At 36.5% G+C, this 22,794-nt stretch overlaps 1 protein-coding gene across 1 annotated transcript; it reads right to left on the bottom strand.

The window, feature by feature from the left end:
• Positions 1 to 437: 437 nt before the first annotated feature.
• Positions 438 to 22,482, bottom strand: LOC113520962 (vacuolar protein sorting-associated protein 35). Its single transcript, XM_052903309.1, has 18 exons — positions 22,345 to 22,482; positions 22,182 to 22,262; positions 21,082 to 21,202; positions 19,738 to 19,931; positions 18,849 to 18,977; positions 17,799 to 17,884; positions 16,886 to 17,078; positions 13,954 to 14,082; positions 12,389 to 12,493; positions 10,491 to 10,633; positions 9,732 to 9,957; positions 8,435 to 8,544; positions 7,033 to 7,201; positions 5,877 to 5,974; positions 4,892 to 5,069; positions 4,297 to 4,431; positions 2,733 to 2,906; positions 438 to 1,967 (listed from the first exon to the last, which is right to left on the bottom strand). The coding sequence occupies exons 1-18, from the start codon at positions 22,384 to 22,386 to the stop codon at positions 1,809 to 1,811; spliced, it is 2,472 nt and encodes an 823-aa protein (XP_052759269.1). The 5' UTR covers positions 22,387 to 22,482; the 3' UTR covers positions 438 to 1,808.
• Positions 22,483 to 22,794: the final 312 nt, after the last annotated feature.

Genomic DNA, 22,794 nt, shown 5'->3' with positions numbered 1-22,794 from the left:
GTCCTACCGCTTGTACAACGGATTGTGCTCAGAAGAATTGTTCAATATGCCCACAATTACTTTTTTCCATCGTACGGCTCGCCATCGACAGGGAGTTCATGCTCATATCGTACAACCTAAATGGTCGCGTATAAAGCAGTTTCAGAGATGTTTCCTCCCACGAACACTCAGGTTATGAAATGAGCTCCCTGCCGAGGTTTTCCAAAGAGACTACAGCATAGAGTTCTTCAAAAAGGGAGGTAAAGATATTTCTTCAGGGTCAGTAATACCCTTGGTATTGCAGGTGTTCATAGGCTACGGTAACCGCTTACCATCAGGAGGGCCGTATGCTTGTTGCCACCTCAGTGGTATAAAAAAAGTGTCCAAACAGTTGTTGCTCCCGATTGTTTAGCAGTGCCTTAAAAAATGGGATCCAAACAAGAACGAAATGTTCAAAATAACACTAAATATATTGCTTTTATTGATTTCTTGAAAATCATACATAGAACATGTTTAAAACTAAAATATCGCTATTACATAATTTCAAATCATAATATATTTACACGACTTACAGTTCAAACGATTAACAATACATACTTCGGAATGTGTTTATATAAATGACATTCCAGTGTTTAGTAAATTATTGAATTTAAAATAATAGGACTGATTCTGAAACGTCACAATACTTTAAACCAGAGCTGACCAAACGATGGCCTGCGGGCCACATGCGGCCCGCCAAATCTTTTCTAGCTACTACCAATATTTATGTTAATATTGACAGAATTGTAAAAGATAAATTAATGAAAAAGGAACACAATAACAAAATAATGGATATTATAGCTGCATTTTGTTTTTACAAATATTTTGCAGTCCCACAATGAATTCAGTAATTTTTATTGGCCCTAAATCCTATCTAGTTTGGAGAGCCCTGCTCTAAAGCTTTCTCTAAAATGATCTAATTTTAGAGATGCTCTTAGGCCTTACACAAACTCCGCCGCAGACCGCAGGGCTCCGTGAAGTTTTGCGAGAGATTTATCATAAATACATAAATAGTTTATGGGGCTAATTGTCATTACCAATCGTAAAAAAATGACATTTCAGAACCGGATAAATAAAAATATAAAGTAATGCAGTTATTTACTGTACTCCACAACACTTGCTAAAGAGCTTTTTCAAATGGAATAACATGGTTGCAATCTCACTACTTTGTTAAAAAATAATAATAATAATAAATAAACATATAATTGCAAAATTTCATGGGATAGATATACGTGCAACTTATTCTATGATTATGTTTTAAAATAATTAAATGAAGCCATAGTTATTATAATCAGAAACATTATTAATATTTTAAAGTGACAAATAATGCAAATATTGTCACAGAATGAACCCTAAAATCCAATTTAAATTCACCAAATAATCAGATATTGGCTGCCAAAAAAAAAGATAACGGAATAATTTTAAAGATTTTGTTCCACTAAAAACCGCATTTAGGGAAAGAAAACTGTAAACAGAACTCTGTAACAGTCTACTTGGCTTGTGTGGTAATAGTAAATTACATTTTCCTCTTATGAGTTCTATGCAAATATGGGAAATTTAGAGGTCGTTAAAGTAATCTTGACTAAATTAATAAAAGACCGTGCCAAACTCAGACCCAGACGTCCGCCAATCTGAGTACATACATAAAAAAATTGTAGAATAATATTAATCTTTTTTGAAATCGGTTTCCAAGCTCATCGCAAACACTCCAAAAGTCAGACTTTAATAACTTTAATATATAACTATAATTTGTCAAAAGAAATAAATACACCACACTGAAATATTCAGTTCTAAGAGAGCACTAGACCCTCGGACCCGAGACCGTCAGGGTCTGGACACTCCATTCTGTTTTTGAGATGCTGCAGCGTGTTGTGGAAGTGCTTGGTGATCTGCTCCACTTCCTCCGATTGGTCCAGGTTGGCTAACTCTTCTCGGATTTTCTGTATAACCTGATGAGAAACAATCGTCATTAGATGAAGACTGGAGACTGCAAATGAGTCAACAGCTCACTTGACGGAGAACGTTTACAGTCCCCTGTAGCTTGAACCTTATATAGATAGAGCATTAAGTGTAAAAAAATATGTCTACTTTTAGTCAGCCAAACGTCAAACTGGCTGACTTTTATTTTTAAATCAATTAATAATATTAATTAATTAATAATATGAATCGTTTATATTTACTAGAGGGAGACTGTACAAAAGTCGATTGCTTGGCTACCTCTGTCCCATTCGTGTTTCAACCGTGAAGCAGTTGTGTTTGCATGGCTGTGTTTCGGTTTGAAGGGTGCGATATGGCGTGAATTTACTGGGTACAGAGGAATAACACCTGAGTCCTCAGGAATGGCAACGCATGGGGGGTATCATGGGCGAAACAGTATACTCTGTCATATCCATGGTACTGCTCATGTCTATAGGCGACGGTTACCACTTTCCATCAGGTGGGCCGTCAGCTTGTTTGCCATTCTAAGTTGTATAAAAAAAAAAAAAAAAAAACGCGAATATAGTAATCTTTAGCCGCGAATGTAGGAATTGGGTCACAATTTTTTCATCCGGGAATAAAGGAAGCGTGAATAAGGAGCTTTTACTGTAATATAGTTAATCTATTCACAGAGCATAGATACAGTCAATCTTATATAGATTGACTGTATCTATGCTCTGTGAATCTATGACTTGAGCATGCCATAGACATAGAATAAGCCAAGTGAAGGTGGTCACCGCGTCGATGAGGCCGGCGGTGAGGGCGCGGTTGCCGCGGTGGCGCAGCAGCGCGTAGCGGCCGAGCAGCTCGGCCAGCAGCTGCGCCTGCACGCCGCCGTCCATGCACTGCTGCGCCACGCGCGCCGCCTTCTTCAGGCAGTCCAGCGCGCGACCGGGCTCGTTCAGCGCCCACTGCCGACGGTTTTTTTTTAATGGGTGATAATGGAATGGTAACCTCGCCCGCGCTTTCGGTATACACTGACGGGGCACCAGTGAATGATGATAAGTGAGGATGAAGCCGAGGGCCTACCAAAATTTCCGAAATTTCGGATCCAAACGAAACACAAATTTGATATTAAAAATTCATAATACATGGCGTTTGGAAATATTAAAAATGTTAAAATATCGTTCCTTCGGACTTTTATGATAGGATGTATGACGAACGAAATGTTAAACTCCATTTATTGGTCCGATTTTGGTATAAACAAAAACACGAAATTGAGTCCGAAAATTCGGAATTTCATTCTATAGTAGACCCGCAGGTCAGTTAGCCCATCGTGACGAATTCAACAAGAATTGTTCACGGTGGTTTCCAGGGGGAACCACGTGGAGATCGACCTAATAGGATATATTGCTAGCAATGGGGCTGTCACACTCCATTGTTAACAATCCCTTAAAAACAGAAAGCGCATGAAGGGCAAATGAGGTGTGTGTCTTCACTCGCGACTTTGTCCGCGAGATAGGTATGTATTCACCAGGACAAACAGTAACCTTTGTTCTCCATCCAATTAGTATATGTACACAATTTCCTAATATTCGATTGAGATGCTGAGATTTCAAAAGGCAAAAACAAAGCCACTTTGACATTTACCATAATAATAAAAATATTTATTAAGTAATAAATTACAAATTACAATATAGTTAATATAAATAATAGTTTTTAAATATATAATATAATATCTTCAAAAGGGGGGTAAAGAGGTTTCTTCAGGGTCGGCAACGCACGCGTAATACCCCTGGTATTGCAGGCGTTTATAGGCTACGGTAACCGCTTACCATCAAGTGGACCGTATGCTTGTTTGCCACCTGAGGGGTATAAAAAAAAAATTTTTTTTTTTGGAAATAAAAATTAGGAATGTAGGTACTATTTACTTGTAATCGCATCACGTTACGTCCTGATAGTAAATTTAAAATACAAGATAACTGAATAAAAATCATACTTTCTCTGAAGTGATACAAAAAATATGTTTATTATTATTGTTATGTATTCCATAAACCAGCGTAAGTAGGCACTTAATTCTCTTTAAATGCAAATTCAAAGTTGGAATAAAAAAATATCATTCCAAATTTGAATTATATTTAAAGTCCAATTCATTTTATTTATTGTGACATTAAAACTTATTAACTTTTGATTCCAGACAATTTATCATATTGGAGACTAGGCAGCATGGTCTCTGACCTTAGCCTGTTCCACAACGGAACTTTATATATATAATACTATTAACTTTTGATTCCAAATTTGAAAGTAATTTATTCTTTATTCACCATTTACGTTTATTTTAGTAAAGCGCGTAAACCCCACCTGCTGCCCATCCTTAGGTCCTTTCCAGAAGAGATGTGCACACAACGCCACCGCACGACTCTGATCAGGCTTCTTGAGGAGTTTGCTGGCAGCCAGCGCGCATTGTGTACGCATCGGTTCCGCATTCTCTGCACCTGTGACAGGGACAGTTAGATATTATTATGGGAAGTGTGAGAGGAATAGATAGATATAGTTATGAGTTAATAGTGTAACAAAAATAAACGCTGCATTAAAAAAAATACATATTGAAATATTGCTTACGTACTGTTTACCGAAATTAGGTAACGTCAGAATTATCCAATTATTTGCCAATGCAGTGTTGCAGTGTCCAATGAATTTTGCAATATTTATGACTGATTATTTAACCCTTCTTTGCATGATTTTTTTTATTGGTGAAATAAATCAAGATAATATAATTCATGTTCAAAATTAAAGGAAAATGATTAAAAAAATAAATTCGACAGCTATGTTTTTTTTTTTCTGCAATGGACATTAAAAAGGTATCTAGACACGAACAATATATATATATATATATGTATATATATATATATATATATATATATATATATATATATATATATATATATATATATATATATATATATAAAAACTCGAAGGTGGCAATGATGAGCGTGATAGCGGCGAGCTGCGCCTTGCTGTCCGATATCTCGTCCTCGTACAGCGAGAACGCCTGCGACAGATACTCGTACGCTATTGTCTCGTGGTTCGCGAAGCCGATCTCGCTTATTGCCAGAGCGCCTTGGAGATATAATCTGTGAAAAAAGAATATACATTCTTACATTTTTAATTTTTTTTAATACAACTTAGAATGACAAACAAGCTGACGGCCCACCTGATGGAAAGTGGTAACCGTCGCCTATAGACATGAGCAGTACCATGGACATAATAGAGTATACTGTTTCCCCATGATACCCCCCCTGTGTTGCCATTCCTGAGGACTCAGGTGTTATTCCTCCGAACCCAATAAATTTTTTTTATACAACTTAGAATGGCAAACAAGCTGACGGCCCACCTGATGGAAAATGGTAACCGTCGCCTGCAGACATGAGCAGTAGTATGGACATAAAAGAGTATACTGTTTCGCCCATGATACCCCCCATGCGTTGCCATTCCTGAGGACTCAGGTGTTATTCCTCTGTACCCTGTAAATTCATGCCATATCCCACCCTTCAAACCGAAACACAGTCATGCAAACACAACTGCTTCACGGTAGAAACACGAATGGGACAGAGGTAGCCAAGCAATCGAATTTAGTATAGTCTGCCTCTAGTAAAAATATGTAATTTTTAATATATATATTTTTTTTAAATATGTATAGAGGGCTATGCCTGGAGTTTGCGTGAAACAAACAGCAGATATCTGACTGGTATAGCGAAATGGGCGACCTTCAATATTCAGAGAAACCCAATATACAGATACCAGAATGAAACCGATATTTCTCAAGCATATTCTGAATGCGGTATTTCCATATAAAATTCCTTGATTGAATACCTCATTCGACTTACAGAATATCTGGCAAAATCACGATAGAAGCCGTGGGAAGCGACTAGTTATATTACCTTAAGGGCAACTCAGCTAGCTCCGCCTTGACGAGCGTACTGATCGTCTGATGACAGAACTGGAATATTTTCTGGCATTTCTTCTCCCACATTTCGTCCTAGAGAACACAGATTCCAAATTAACTATTTAATCTATCATAGCCATAATCAAACAATTAGCTCCCCATTAATGGGCATGGCGAGGGCAAGAAGTAGGGTGATGGTCAATAAGTATGACTAGCTATCTGCCCAGGCTTCAAACAGGTTTTTTTTTAATGGGTGATAATGGTATGGAAACCCCGTCTGCGCTATCGGTATACACTGGCGGGGCACCAGTAATAGATGACTAATGAGGATGAAAGCAGGTCAGTTAGCCCATCCTGACGCATTCAACTAGAATTAGCCACGATGGTTTCCAGGGGGAACCACGTGGAGGTTGACCTGACAGGGTATATTGCTAGTAATGGAGGCTATTTGATCCCATTACTAACAATCCCTTTCCCCCCGGCTTCAAACAGGTAGACAGATCCAGAAAGATCATCATCATTTCAGCCTTTAACTGTCCATTGCTGAACGTAAGCCTCCCCCTTAGGGGGTTTTGCCAGTAGCTGCCACGCTTGGCAGGTGGATTAGTAACAGCAGTTAGGCTTTGAAGATGTTTTAAGAGGGACGCTGCCACCCATCCCTCGCTCTTCTGGAACACCCATGCGAAAGGAAGGGGTGGCCTATTCTATGCTGGGGGTACACGGCAATACATATGTATATATATGTATTTATTTAAAAAAAAACAGTTGTCAAGTAATCATAGTATAAGATCTGTTTTTTTTTTAATGGATGATAATGTAATGGTAACCTGCGCCTGCGCCTAAGCCTGTGCTAACGGTATACGCTGGCCGGGCAACAGTGAGGGATGATAGATGACCATGAAAGCAGGTCAGTTAACCCATCATGACGGATTCCACTAGAATTAATCATAACGGTTTCCTGGGAGAACCACGTGGAGGTCAACCTGATAGGGTGTATTGCTAGCAATGAGTCAATTAGACCCCGTTACTAACAATCTCCCCCCCCCCTATAAGATCTGGTTGATTTGGGCCTAGATGGCGCTGTGCTATATGGCCAGTGGCATTTACATATTTTACTTGTTTAAGAGGTTGTAACCAAAAGCACACATTACCTGATCCCGAAGGTCTTTATAAAGGAAGGCGAGTCGATAAGCGTGGAAGAGTATCGGCGGGAAGGTATGTTGGATGCGACGCGCTCCCCCGCCTTGAAGTGCCTTGCGGGCCGCGCTCAGGATCAGGTATTGCTGGTCGGCTGAATCCGATTTGAAGTGGTGGATCAGTCTGAAAACATTGTATTTAGTTGATTTATTGGATCAAGCGACATTAAATTCGATCGTCTGTCTGATGGGTGCCCATATATCCCTTTCAGACCTGAACGATACGGGCGTGAGTTGTAACTTTAAATAATTCTAAAATCGCGCGCAATTCATTTTTACGCACGAAGTTGAAATAACATGATAGTGAGATTCTAAACCAGCCAATAAGAAATCATTTTAGCGGTTAGGTGGTGCAGTAGCCTCGTGCGTGCCAGCAAGATAGCTTGGCTCCAAAACACGAAAATATATTTAATCTGAAAGAAAAAAATCTTGGTTCTTAAAGGGATATATGTTCAACAGTTGGCAATTAAATGCTGATATTAATGGGTGTCTCAAAAAGGTGACATTTGTTTTGGTTATTGCGTGAACGCAACCATTTTTTTCTTGAAAATTGATATCCAGGAGAGGTGACATAAATTGGCCTCCACGAAGTCCCAATTTAACCCCTATGGACTTGGATTACATTAAATCTAAAGTTTATGCCAACAAACCGACTTCCTTGGCACAATTAAAAGGGAATATCCGTCACGAAATGGCAGCCATCACGGACAATACATGGCGAGCCGTCATATAAAATTTTAAAGCTCGATTAAATGAATGCCGTGAACGCAGCGGTTTACACTTGGACGATATCATTTTCAAGAAATAAATTCCCAAAAAGTGTATTCTAATATATAATAAAAATTTTTTAATAAACTCCTTGTTTAATTTTTTATCGATTTTTTTACATGTGAACTTTCTTTTGAGTTACCTTTTTTTTATACAACTTAGAATGGCAAACAAGCTGACGGCCCACCTGATGGAAAGTGGTAACTGTCGCCTATAGACATGAGCAGTATCATGGACATAACAGAGTATACTGTTTCGCCCATGATATCCCCATGCGTTGCCATTCCTGAGGACTCAGGTGTTATTCCTCCGTATCCAGTAAATTCACGCCATATCCCACCCTTCAAACCGAAACATAGCTATGTAAACATATAAAAACTGCTTTACGGTTGAAACACGAATGGGACAGAGGTACCCAAGCAATTGACTTTTGAACAGTCTCCCTCTGGTACTCTCACCTTGTAGTATGTTATTTTTTTTTTTATGTAAAAGAATGATAAATAAGCATTCAGCACACCATTTATAAGCGATCGTTTCTAGGATTTGTTATTACGTAAATTTTTTATGTTTCATAAACATAAACATTAACCTGGCAAGCAGCCCCTGTTCCTCCATGAAGTCTTCGACATCAGGCTCTGTGGTGGGCTGGTCGGGCTGATCTTTGACCAGAACGTCCAGCATCGACAGCACGGACTCGACCTGCCAAGCATTTCATGTTACTACACGTAGTACAGGACTAGGCCCCATAACAACATAACAAGTGATCACCATCCCACTTTTTTTTATTTTATTTAGAACACCAAATAAATTTACACCTTCTTCAAATTCAATAATAATCTTATATATTTATTTATTCTATATTATTATATATTTAGATAGATAGATAGATAGATAGATACTCTTTATTGTTTCCTCTAAAAGATTACAATAGTAAACTTATTATAAATATAAATATTTACAAGAAATAATCACAATGAGAAAACAATGGGCGACCTTATCGCTAAGAGCGATCTCTTCCAGGCAACCTTTGGAGGGAGAGGAGTAATTATAAACAGTTTGGTGGAAGGCACGATGAAAAATTTTGTTAGTTCTAAATATGGGAGATGTGATACATATAATATTATATATATTTATTATATATATAAATAGATAATAAATAAATATATATTATATATTTATTCATTCTCTAATATATCTTTAAATCATCATACTGTGCATTGGTATATTTATCACTGTGTGGTCCCGGCACCACCTTTTCCTTTCCCATGAATGTTGTAAAATGCGACTAATGGAACTTAATGGTCGAGGCAGCAGCTACCCTCTTAAAACATCACCAAATTCTAACTGCGGTTGCCATACTGCCTGCCAAACATGGCAACTACTGGCAAAATCTCCCAATAGAGAGACGCCTATTGAGCAGTGGATCAGGAAATGATGATTATAATTATATGATGACAAATAAAGAATATTTATATATCTAATAAATAGATTTTGATAAAAAATTTATAGGACCAAACTGTAAGTTTGTTCCTTTCAGGTAAAACTGTGTTTCGGTTTGAAGGGTGGGATATGGCGTGAAGTTACTGGGTACAGAGGAATAACACCTGAGTCCTTAGCAATGGCAATGCATGGGGGGTATCATGGGCGAAACAGTATATTCTGTTATGTCCATGGTACTGATCATTTCTGTAGGCGACGGTTACCACTTTCCATCAGGTGGGCCGTCAGCTTGTTTGCCATTCTAAGTTGTATAAAAAAAAAAGAAGTTTCCACATCGGTTTAGAACTAACGGAGTTACGAGGTAATAAATATAAAAAAGAATATACAATAGAATTGAGAACTTCCTTATTTTTGAAGTCGGTTGAAAAAAAAACACACATACTCACATCTTCGGGCGTGGATATCAGGGTATCAGTTTCCAATACATCATTTATCAGGTGCACGGCTATCATGATCCTGCCGTTGTAGTTCAGGTGCTTGATGAGGGGCGCATAGTTCTGCAACTTGATCAGAGTCAGGATGTTCTTGTAGTGGTCCGCCGGCAGCTTTAGTATCTTCATCAGCTCTTTGAAGACCGGCATGTTGCTTTCCAGGTGGGTCTTGCCGCTGTTGGTGATAATTGCTTTTTTTTTTGATGGGTGAAAATGGTACGGTAACCCCGCCTGCGCTAACGGGATACGCTGGCGGAGCACCAGTGAAGGGTGATAGATGAGAATGAAAACATGCCAGTTAGCCCATCATGATGAATTCATCAGGAATTAACCATGATAGTTTTCAGGGAGAACCGCGAGGAGGTCGACCTGGTTGGGTATATTGCTAGCAATGGGATTCTCAGTCTCCATTACTAACAATCCCTTTCCCCTCTAATAATTTAGTGTTTATTACCACTTTTTTCAATGGGTGATAATAAAATAGTAACCCCGTCTGCGCTATCGGTATACGCTGACGGGGCACCAGTGGGAGATGATAGGTGAGGATAAAAAAGAAATAAAAGGAGATCAATTAGAAACAAATTTAAGAAATCCTGTAATAATATATATTAATAAATCAATTTGGCTTTTAACATTTTTATATTATTAATTAAATAAATTGTTATTATTATTTTTAAAATATACATCAATTATAAAATACCTGTTCTGGTGTATCTCTTTTCGTCGGCGCATATTTTGTCCGTATGCGCCAGTACTCTGTCCACGTAACTGAGTTTGTCGGGGTGACAGCGCTGCGCCAGCTTCAATAATGCTAACTGCAAACTCAGCATATCCTCTGATGGCATATCCACACGGGCCTGATGAAATAAAAATATATAATAACCCTAGTATTGCAGGCTACGGTAACCGCTTACCATCAGGTGGGCCGTATGCTTGTTTGCCACCTCAGTAGTATAAAAAAAGAAAAAAAAAACCACAAACAGTAATAATCTTTATTCGAATAGATTTGTTTATAAGGTTTTTTTTATACAACTTAGAAATATTATATTAAATTTATATTAGAAATTTTTAAATAGTCTTTTTTTTACTCTAATACTGAGATTGTTCTCAGCAGATTACAACATTCCGAATGTTGTTATGTGCTGAGAAGAACTCGCAATAAACTAAACAGTTCCCGTTTTCAATTTATTTGTATACAAAACAATTTTACATTTGTATAAGTTCTATTTATATATATATTTTTATACAACTTAGAATGGCAAACAAGCTGACGGCCCACCAGACGGAAAGTGGTAACCGTCGCCTGTAGACATGAGCAGTACCATGGACATAACAGAGTACCGTTTAGAGTACTGTTTCGCCCATGATACCTCCCATGCGTTGCAATTCCTGAGGACTCGCGTTTTTATTCCTCTGTATCCTGTAAGTTCACGCCATATCCTACCCTTCAAACCGAAACACAGCCATGCAAACACAACTGCTTCACGGTTGAAACACGAATCCTCCAAGGGGGAGACCGATGTTCAACAGTGGGTAGTCAACGGCTGGGATGATGATGATGATGATTAGGAAAAATTTGCTATTTCGTAGTATTTTTTTTTCTTAATTTACGTTACATCCAAGAACAGCTCAACTCCAATCAACTATATTCACGTAAAACAAAAAAAGCATTTAAAAATAAAAATAAAATAGGAATTTATTTTGTACATACTCCAGCCAAATCAGCTTCGAGCTTATATTGTGTAAGTAAATGTTTTTTCTCTTTCATATAACAATATAAGGGTAGATCACCCTTAAAGAGATGCTAATAAATACAATTTCAATTTGTAAAACAAGTTTCAGGTATTTTTTTCACTTGTCATAATTAAAATGTTAATTTGAAAATGGACAATTAATCACTATTAAACCAGACTTTTTTCTTGTTAATTGAGCGACAGAGAGGTAAAAATATCTGAAATTACGCAGTTTAAACATCGAACTTTTTTATGATAATGGAATGGCATCCCCGTCCGCGCTAACTGTATACTCTGACGAGGCACCAGTGAGGGATGACAGGTGAGAATGAAAGTACCGAATGGTTAACGACAGAGTCCGAGCAGCGATCTATTAATTCGCGTGAAGTTGCCTCGTTCAGAGGTGAAACACGTGTCGTAAAACGTGCGTGAACGAAATGGCTATCGGTTGATGGATGGTTAATATGGATAGTTAGTAGAACATCTGGAACCGCCAATACTCGAAGATTGACTACTATTATTTTATTTTTATTTGTAGAAAATTCTTATCTCCCCTCTTAAGGAGAGGAGATGGCAACAAACCCCCGGCAGAAGCACAATCGGCCGGGGTTCAGGGCCCCAGGGAGAAAAACCGGCGTACAATGCGGGCAGTATCTAAGAGCACCGCTTTCTGCATCTTTCCCAGGAATGAGCCGCCTCGGAATCCCAACCGTCTGAGATGTTGTTCCAGACTGGTTGGGATAAGATATTGGGATTATTATAACTATTATTATTATAATAGTAGTCAATCTTACACTAATGTTAATAATCTTATATTATAATAATAGTGAAATTTAACAAAACAATTCTAAACAAATAACCAATCCAAAATTTACGTACCTGTGTGATGGCAGCCACTTGGTCCGAGAACACTTCAAATAGCTGCACCTCTTGTTCCTTACCGTCCTCCATCACAACACTGAGGTTTATGTTGCCCTCGTTTCTCTGAAATTATAATATTACCTTTTTTTTACAACATAAGGGACAAACAAGCATGCGGCTCACCTGATATTAAGTGATTACCGCCGCCTATAGGCATCGGGAACATCAAGGAAATTGCAGGCGTGTTTCCGACCTTTTAGGAAGGAATGTGCTTTTTTGGAGTCAGTGGATGCAGATGGATCATGATCGTTCTCTATGGCAGTCTATGGGGGAGACCTATGTTCAGCAATGGACAGATAATGGCTGAAATGAGGATGCTCTTTTCTTGAAAATATATTACGCAGACATCAAAAGTTATATAACTGGGATAAGGTCAGAAAGATGATGATGATGACGCCGAAGATGAAGAGGATGATGATAATGATGATAGTGGCGGTGGTGTTGCTCTTTTCTTGAAAGTTTTAATATCGTATCTGTTCAGAAATACTGCCTGCTAGTTCCTTACTTTAGTTGCGTGTTAATAGCATAACCCTTTCTTAATGTGTACGTAATCAATTATCAACTATCTAATTGAGCTTCAACTTCCTGTAATGTCATATGTCATCTTTGTCACTTGCCAAGCATACCATATCATCAGCGTAAATTAATATTTTTATATAATTTGCCACAAGTCTGCAGTATACATCGAATGTAGTACGGGTCTGAGAATAGACCCTTGCGGGACCGACGCACAAAGATCATAGCATTTTGAGTAAGATTCACCAGACTTAAGTTCAAATTTAAATCATCTTTGTTCAAACAGACTTGTTTACAAGCACTTTTAAATCGTCTTTTTTTTTTTAAATCCACTGCAGAGTTCAGAAATTTGTTATCTGTCGAGAAGAGCCCGCAGGAAACTTAACAGTTACTCTTTTAAATCTCTGTTAACTTTATTTGTATTTATTTGTCTCAAAGAACATGGTCAATAAAAAACCATGCATGATCGACTTATACCATGTACACAATTAATCTGCAATATTCTATCTACTTGGTAGGATTTCAATATATTGTAATATAAATTCGGGAACTGTGTCTTAAATGTTTACAACAACTCCTTGTGCCACACTTTATCAAAAGCTTGTTTTAAATCTAGGCATAATAGCAGGCGATGCTCTTTTTTTTCAAATTATTCTCTGACTTTACTCTCACTTTCACAACTGCAATTGCCGAGTGCTTTTCTTTGAATACAAACTGATAATTAGGTATGATTTTGTTCTTATTTAGAACTCGTCTCAATTGGTTGAGTAATATTTTTTCAATGACTATCGACAAGAGGCAAACATATAGCTCTGCTTAACATAATTGTATCCTCAAAAAAATATTTTTCGCCATCCGGAGTCGATGGTCAAACAAAAAAATTTCTTCTTTTTTGAAGTCAGTTAAAAATCTACTCAGAATTAGCAAGAAATCGGGTAATATGCACACAAAAATTCTCACTTGGCAATGTCACTTAAAAACTTAAATTTCATGTTTCATATACCTACCTGACTATACGCAGCCAATCGCTCGATGAGTGCGATAATGATGTTCTTTATGTTAACACCGGGCTGCAGTTCAGCGCAGGACTTCAGGAACGGCTGCAGATTCGCCAGGTGGAACTCGTCTGGGAAGACCTTAGTGAGAAATAATATAAAAGTGTGATGTATACCTATAATAAACTTCAAAGCTGTATAAAACTTTTAAAATTAGACTTTCAACAAAGGATTTTCTTTTCAATACCCCGTTTCGTTTCCCATTTGTTAGTGGTATAACGGGCAACACATGCACTTTGCCAAGATTAAAAAAAAATTAAAACAAAAAAATCAAATGCTTATTATTCGGATATTGTCATTATTTAAATATATAAACGTTTAAAATTTGCTTTAATATTTTCATCATGCATTTCTACAAAAGAAAAATGTAAAGGAATAGAGAAGAAAAAAGAAAAAGTTTCTTTTTACTTTTTTAAACAACCAGGAAGCTTATTATAATAATATGCGCTTCAAACCTGACAATTTAACAAATTAAATTGGTATGCCATGCGAAATATTGTAAAAAGCATACGCAAAACTGGCCACTTTATAGTCACGTGATTTAACCCTGTAAGTTTTTAAAAGTTTGTAATAAAAACAAGCTGAAGGCCCACGTAATAAAAAGTGGTAACCATCTGTTATAAACATGAACAGAACATGATATCCATGGTACCCTTCATGGTATTATGGTTACGTACCCTGTAATTCAATATCCCATCCTTCAAACAACTTCGAACAAAACCATAGTGGCAGAACCACAGGTGGGATATTAGATTACAAAGTATATAGATTGACAATGTAAAAGGAGGAAAACAATAATATATATATTAAAGAAAGATATAAATTTCAAATTTATTTATTTTCAGGTAACAAGACCACAAAATGTTAATAAAGAAGGTTGGAAGTTAGTAGACAAGGTTATCAAGAGACCACATAGCCATCGTCTTGACGAATTGCCCTAGCACAGGTGCATGGACATCTTCAGCTATCGTTTTAAGGATGGTGTTGCCACTCCCGCGCATTCTTCTCATTATGGACACGACTTTCTTACGAATTTTGGCATGGAAACTATCCATATGTACTTGTGCGAACATTTCTCAGACACTACAAAAATAGGGGAGCCCCAAAATCATCCTAAAAACGTTCTTGAACGAGTGCAGGACACGTAGAGCATTCAGCGATTTTTTTAATATGCCCGAACATGGTTCAGACAGCCCGTGAACAGACCTTGGCAGTGTGCCTTGGTCAGAACATCAGACAAACCTACCAGCCAGCATATTACCTCGAATCGCGAATGCCCTATATTTCCTCTCTAAATCAACATTATCTTTAAGGTCGTCGGTAAGACAATATCGTAAGTACTAAATTTATATGCTCGTTTGATTAGGATTCTATTTAGAAGAATTGACAAAATATGATCCGGATACCTACTGCCGACCTTAAAGTCTAAAGACTTATCTGACCATTGTAAATCAAGCCCTTAGATTAAATAGTGTCTCCATACAAATCCTTTGCTAAAAACATGTCAACTTTTTTATCTATTAAAAAAAAACGAACAAGACGAGATGCATGAATGGCATGAATATAAAAATAAAATAAGTAATACGAACAGAAAATTCAAAATAGAAAAAATGGTTTTCAATTCAAATTTAAAAAGTCGACCTGACCCGGGATAAATTTTAATCTAATTACTTGCAACATTAAAAATATGTGGGTATTTTCATTTAAAAAAAAAACATGTCAGTCAATTTGACATTTAACCGATTAAAAGTTGACACTTTTTTTTACACTTGGTGCTTTATCTATATAATCCAAGTTCAAGCCATGCGAAGCGACATAATGCTCACATTCGTCTAAAAGCTGTTTGAGAACGTTTGCGGTCAGACCCAGCAGCACCATGGCATCTGCACAGCTGATATTTAGAAAGAAACCAGCCAGCTGGCAACGAACAAGCCTTTCTGCTGAACCCGACTATAAAATCATTTATACACAGTTTGAAATGTTTAGGAGATATTAATCTTTCCTGTTTCACTTCACATTCCAACCTGTATGACTCGGAAACATCATTCGATCATTTGACAATATTGCTTTTTTTTTTAGCATACCGAATATCGAAAGACATTTCCGAAGTCCGCCGGAAAGCTCTTGTCGTTCATTTTCCTCTAGAGCATATCATACGAAACAAGATCAAAAGCCTTAGAGAGGTTCAGAAAACAGGCATAAACTGGCATTTTTCCATCTGAGAATATTGAACGACATGCTTAAGACTTAGAATTAAGCTTTTAGTTGATAATTCATGCCAAAATCCGAACTGAGCATTATGTAAATGTAAATACTTTTGTAAGCACGAATTAAGCAAGCCGTTCAATACCTTATCTATTGTCGTAGCGATGGAAATTGGATGATACGGCAATTGGGGAAAAGCAGGTCATTCACTTACACAATATAAGCTCGAAGCAGATTTGGCGGGAGTATGAACAAATTAAATTATTTTTAAATTTTGAATTGTAATCCGTTTTAAGGAAATATTGTGGGTTAGAGTTAAATGTACTGGTTCTTAATATAATATTTGGAACAAGAATGGTAGGTAAAAAAAATTAATTTAATCCAATCAAAGTTCTGAAAATCTACAAATTAAATTATATATTATTTTATATATATATATATATATATAAATTAATTTAATACAATTAATAAAATAGAACAAAATGTTTTTTGTTCTATCATGCTTTATCATTGGATAAAAAAAATTGACAAAATTGGTTCAGAACACATCAAGATTTTTTTATTATAAACCTCCTCATTTCGGAGTCTTCTTAGTGATTTAAAAAAATAAAAATAAAATAAAATAAGCAAAGCACGAGCAACATTCAGCTTTAGGATGCAAACTGGCACAGTCACATACCTGTATGATGCACTCCATGAGATACTCCTGGGCTATGGCGTCCCGACAGCTGACCACCTGCTCGAGTATGCCGGGCAGCACGAGCCGCCGGTAGTCGTCCACCGTGACCGCCTCCAGCTGCGATAGCCGCACCAGATTCGTGCCCACCAGAATACGGAGTTCGGAGCGCTCTCGTTCGCGACGCTCCTTGTCTCTGCCAGATTGTTAGATGGTAATAGAATGGTATGACCATGTGATCCTGGCATAGAATAGACCACGCCTTCCTTTCATATGGGTATTGTAAGAGGCGACTAAATTTAATAGTCAAGGAATGGGCAGCAACGTCCCTCTTAAAACATCACTAAAGCCTAACTGTGGTTGCTAATCCATTTGCCAAGCATGGCAAGTACTGGTACAACCACCCAAGGAAAAGGCCTATGTTTAACAGTGGATAATTATTGAAATGATGATGATCTTAATGATTAAAATGGTATAATGGCGCTGTTTCTGATGGGGCACCACTGAATTATGATAGGCGAGGCTGAAGTCAGGTCAGTTGGTCCATAGTTTTTTTTTTACAACGCAGGGGGCAAACGAGCATGCGGCTCACCTGATGGTAAGTGATTACCGCCGCCCATAATCACCCACAACACCAGCGGCATTGCAGGTGTGCTGCCGGCCTTTTAAAAAGGAATATACTCTTTTCTTGAAGGTTATGTTGTCGTATCGGTGTGGAAATACTGCTGCTGGAAGTTGTTCCCAAAGAATGGTTGTGCGTGGAAAAAAGTGACTTAAAAAACGCATAGTGATTAATTCAGCTGGAATTAACCACAATGGTTTCCAAAAGGAATCGTGTGGATGTCGAACTGAGTGGGTGTATTCCTAGAAATGAGGCTGCTAGTCTATGTTACTAAAAATCCCTTCTTATAGTTACCTTGAATGACCTTGATGTTGCATCCTCACCCAAAGCTTATTCATTTCGGCGAAGTTCATTAGAACAAAGTCGATTGCGTCCCGTACCTGAAACAGGAAACTCTCGCTGTGAGTAACCCCTAAAGTCGCTTCCGCAAAACCTAGGCATTCCGTAAAAAAGTCACCAAGATTCAGCGAAATTAATTATACAATTGAAAAATTTCATTTTTCCCATTAAAAATTAAAGGAAAGTATAAAGCGTTATACTTTTAAAAATATTTCCAATAAAAGCTTTTGTTTTTATTTAAATAACAGTGTTTTTGATTTATAATCATTTGATATGGGGTTCCATAAAATAAAAACTATTTGGCGGGCGTTCCGTTATCTTAAAAGATTAAGAATCCCTAATCTATAGGGGAGGCCTATGTGCAGCAGTGGACAGATATTGGCTGAAAAATTTAAATTCAAATCAAAGATAATTCAAATAGATGTGCTTACAAGCACTTTTAAAGTCGTAATTTTTTTATGAATGCAGAGTTTGAAAAATTGTTATCTGTTAAAAAAAAAAAAATAGGATAGAAATAGAAAACTTTCCATTTGATATGGCTAGCAAAAGTAAATACATATTATGTCAATATTAACGTAATTTTTATCAAAAATAATAATAATTACTAATTATTTTTCAATTAAAATAAAAATATCGTAAGACATATTCTCGAATTGATTTTTAGCAAGAAAAAACAATAATAGTATGTATGTATGTATATATGTATGTATGTGTATATGTATAATAGTATATAAGTATATATAATAAGTAGGAATATATATTTACATTATTACATGTATCACATCTCTATATTTTAGAAATAATAGAATTTCATCGCGCCTCCGATCAAACTGTTTATAATTACTCCTCTCCTTCCAAAGGTTGGCTGGAAGAGATCGCTTTTAGCGATAAGGTCGCCCATTGTGTTTATTTCTTGTAATTGTTTATATTTATAATAAGTTTACTATTGTAATCTTTTGGAGGAAACAATAAAGAGTATCTATCTAATACTAATTTCACACTTACCGTGCCTTCACTCTCATTCTGTGTTTCGGATATATCGGGAAGGATGTTCCTTGTGCACTGAAGCAGATAATTGCGCAGGAACAGACCACGTAGTGGGTGCTGAACTCCGCGGCACATCTCCACCAAATCCTACAAATTAAATAAATTGGCTTGAAGTCTACCAGGACAGAATTCTAGAATTAGTTTTACTTCGAGGTCATATAATCCATAAGTTTGGAGGGAAGGGATTGATAGCCATGCAGACCACTAGTTCTATTGCTAGCAAAGTACCCTGACAGATCGACCTGCTGAACGTGCTGAATGACAGGTGTATTCATCAAAATGGGCTAATTGACCTGCCTTTTCATTCTCACCTATCATTCCTCACTGGAGCCCCGCCAGAGAATACCTGCACTAACATGCAGAGAAGTGCATTCCATTATCATTCGCTAAAAAACGCCATAAGTTGTAACTTAGAAGTTATAGCGCTATAAGGATTACGCGGTTAACTATCGCAGTTCGGCTTTGATAATATTTGAATAGGTATATTGCTATGCAGCCACAGACAGCCCTCTATGTCGAGGATGTTTCGACGCCGAAGAAACGGCTGCTCACGTAATCCTGGAATGTAAGGCTGTGGCCCATCAAAGTTTAGAAATCCTCGGCACAGGGAGATCGCTCCGTGAGGCCTGTGAAGAATCCAGGAAGCTTCTGCGCTTCTGGGCGGAGCTAGGTTGGCTGTACTAGCCACGACTCATACGCACAACGGCCCAAATGAGAAGCTAAGCGCGGAAAATAAAGTCTTTTTCACATTCACATTGCCATGCATCACTCAACCATTATGTTCCATCATGGAGAAGGAAGGTGTGCCTCATTCTATGTTGGGAGCGCACAACATAATAATCCTTACCTTTAACAAATCCCTTCTCAAGCTAGTACTCGTCTTGATATACACCAATCCGACAGTTATCAGTAGATACAGTCTAGGCACAATGTTGCCAGCATACTGAACTAGCTCGTATAAGTCGGCAACCTTGCGTCCCTTCTGGAATTCTTCTAGAAGATACAGTTCGAGGTGACGGAGCTCGTCTGTGATTGCCATGTCTGAGGTTGGTGGTTAAGGTTTTTGTTTGTATGAATGAATGAATATACATTTGTATTTTACAACAGATGGAACAATAGAATAGAAGCAATAAATACAATAGATATTGCATTTATTGTTTCTATTCTTGTACATAAGGGCAATTATGCAGTCTTATAGCTAAAAACAATCTTTTCAAGACAACTTTAGAATAAAATATTAATTATTATATAAAGAGGTATGAAGGATGTTAAAAATAATAATTAAATAAATAAGTATTTATAATTAATGCCAAAAATTTTATATATAATATATATATATATATATATATATATATATATATATATATATATATATATATATAAAATTGCACTAAAACATACAGTAACAGCAATAAGTTATTAACAATGTTAGCAAAGGCGAACTTATCTCTAAAAGAGATTTCTTCCAGCCAACCTAACACAGTGACATAGGAAGTAATGAGTGGGTAGTAGTAGTGCTAAACAGAAGTTAAAATAAATATTTACATAAATTATAATTGTAAATATATAAACTAAAATAATCTTTCTTATCTTAGCAATTTATGAATAAAATAAAAAATTATAAAGCTTGTATTTTATTTTAATTGACAGATGACTTCATTTCATATTAGAATGATTTTTTTTTATGATCTGTTACTGCATAATATACCACACCCTATCAATATTCCATATCTTCTAACATTAGTCCACTCTCCAGTAGTCAAAATAGTGGCAAAAATTATTGCCATAAATAATTTGATATTATAGTAGACTCCCTAAAATTCCATTGTCCTCTTTTATTCTCTTGTACAGATGTTGCTTCTGTGTTATTAATCTTATTTATACTAACTCTTGTCTATTTCCCCTTATCTGTACTATCACTTATGTATTGTATTGTATTTATTTTAAGCATACAATTCAATTACCAAGTGATATTGTTATCAAAGGCTAGACTCAAGAAACAGTAAAAAGAATATTTAATTGTGTCTCTCTAATCCAGAGGTTGGCAGAATCACTAAGCAAAATTGGTAGCAACCATTTTAGTTTAAGGAAGAAGTTCTCCTTCTTCCTTCTTTTCATTCAGTTCAATGACCATGATAATGGTAAACATATAGTTCCAAACTATACCAATTCTAAAGACCAAAAAGGATACAGAGCTCATAATAACTCTTTGGTGACAACAGAGATGTCCTTAACTCTCCAAGCATGGTAGATGCATGCTTCAGAGCATCCATCAACTTCGACTTGTCTAGGCATCTTTTCATTTGAAAAGCCTGGAAAAATATATATTAGATAACACATTGAAACTTATTTATATTATGGGAAACTTACAGTTTTAATAACTTAATAATTAAATATATATGATAATGATAAGCCAATTAAAAACAATTAAAACACAGTTAAAATTGATTTTAGGTTTTTTTTTATACAACTTAGAATGGAAAACAAGCTGATGGCTCACCTGATGGAAAATATGGAGTGGTAACCGTTGTCTGTAGACATGAGCAGTACCATGGACATAACAGAGTATACTGTTTGGTTTATGATATCCCCCAAGCATTGTCATTTCTGAGGACTCAGGTTTTATTCCTCTGTACCCTATAAATTCACAGCCATATCCCACCCTTCAAACCGAAGCACAGCCATGCAAACACAATTGCTTTACAGCAGAAACATGAAAGAGACAGAGGTCCCCAAGCAAATGACATTTGTACAAAGTCTCCCCTCTGGTAAAATCTAGACAAATAATGAGTAGTCAAACATAAACTATAGATAAACAATAGCTATTATTTTTTGTTTTCATTAATGCACAATTTCCATCAGACATTCAAAAGTTGACTGGAATAAAGCTTTTATGGGATAAGTCTGCCATTGTACCCTATTATTTCTTAGAATTTTGTATCCAATAATTTAAGACTACTGTAAAATAAAGTGTTACAAAAAAAACAATTATTTTTATCTATTTCTTTAGGCAAATTCAAAATATTTGTACATTTTCCAGGGAGCATAACCCCTTAGAAAGGTGCATATATCCTTTTAGATATGTCTTTGCTCATAGCTGTAAGATCTGTTACTAATTTTGGAGGTGGACAACAAATAATTCAGGGACGGGCATAACCCAGCCAACCCCCTTAAATGTGCCTCTACCCCGGCCCACAGTCAAGCTTTATCCAATTATATTGTTACCGCTCTACTAGAAAAAAAAAATAGAAGAAACTACACAAGACGTAAAATATTAACGTAAATTGATACCTGTGCTTTGACCAAATTCAAAGCCTCATCCAGAAGCTTTTCCTGCTCCTCAACAGGAGACACCTGGTTTGTCATTTGTGCCTAAAACACCGATAACAGATTATTTAATATATATGTTCACTTTTAGATATCAATAAATAGGACTAAATGGTGCTAAACTAACATTAGACCAAATATATAAGAATGGATGGCTAACTCGCGACATGGATTATTAATTTAAGCAAACAGATAAAAACGATTATCGGTGAACTGAACACACCTGTTTAAAATGTGCTTTGGCTGCAATAGAAAATCGCTGATAACAATTTGTTGAAAATTTTACAAAACTGTGGGTGTTGTTGATTATTGTATTGAAAAATGAATGACAGTAAATTCACTGACAATCATTCAATGGAATGCAGTAACAGACATAAACCACATAGGGAACAGCTTATAAAAAAATGTTTTAAATAAATGGTTTTACAGAGACGGATTGATGGTTTAAGCTTACCTTACACCTTTACAATAAATATTTTTCTTTCTTTCAATTTATCAATTTTACTAGAACATAAAATACATTGTTAAGGTAAAACATCGTTGATAATATTTAAGCTTTTCCCTATTTCCATTTCAC

This window comes from Galleria mellonella, unplaced genomic scaffold (assembly GCF_026898425.1).
Source record: "Galleria mellonella isolate WM207_F2 unplaced genomic scaffold, CSIRO_AGI_GalMel_v1 utg1053, whole genome shotgun sequence".
In the NCBI taxonomy this organism is placed as follows: Eukaryota; Metazoa; Arthropoda; class Insecta; order Lepidoptera; family Pyralidae; genus Galleria; species Galleria mellonella.
Note: the sequence above shows the minus strand (reverse complement) of the source record. Positions and strands in the feature narration are given on the sequence as shown.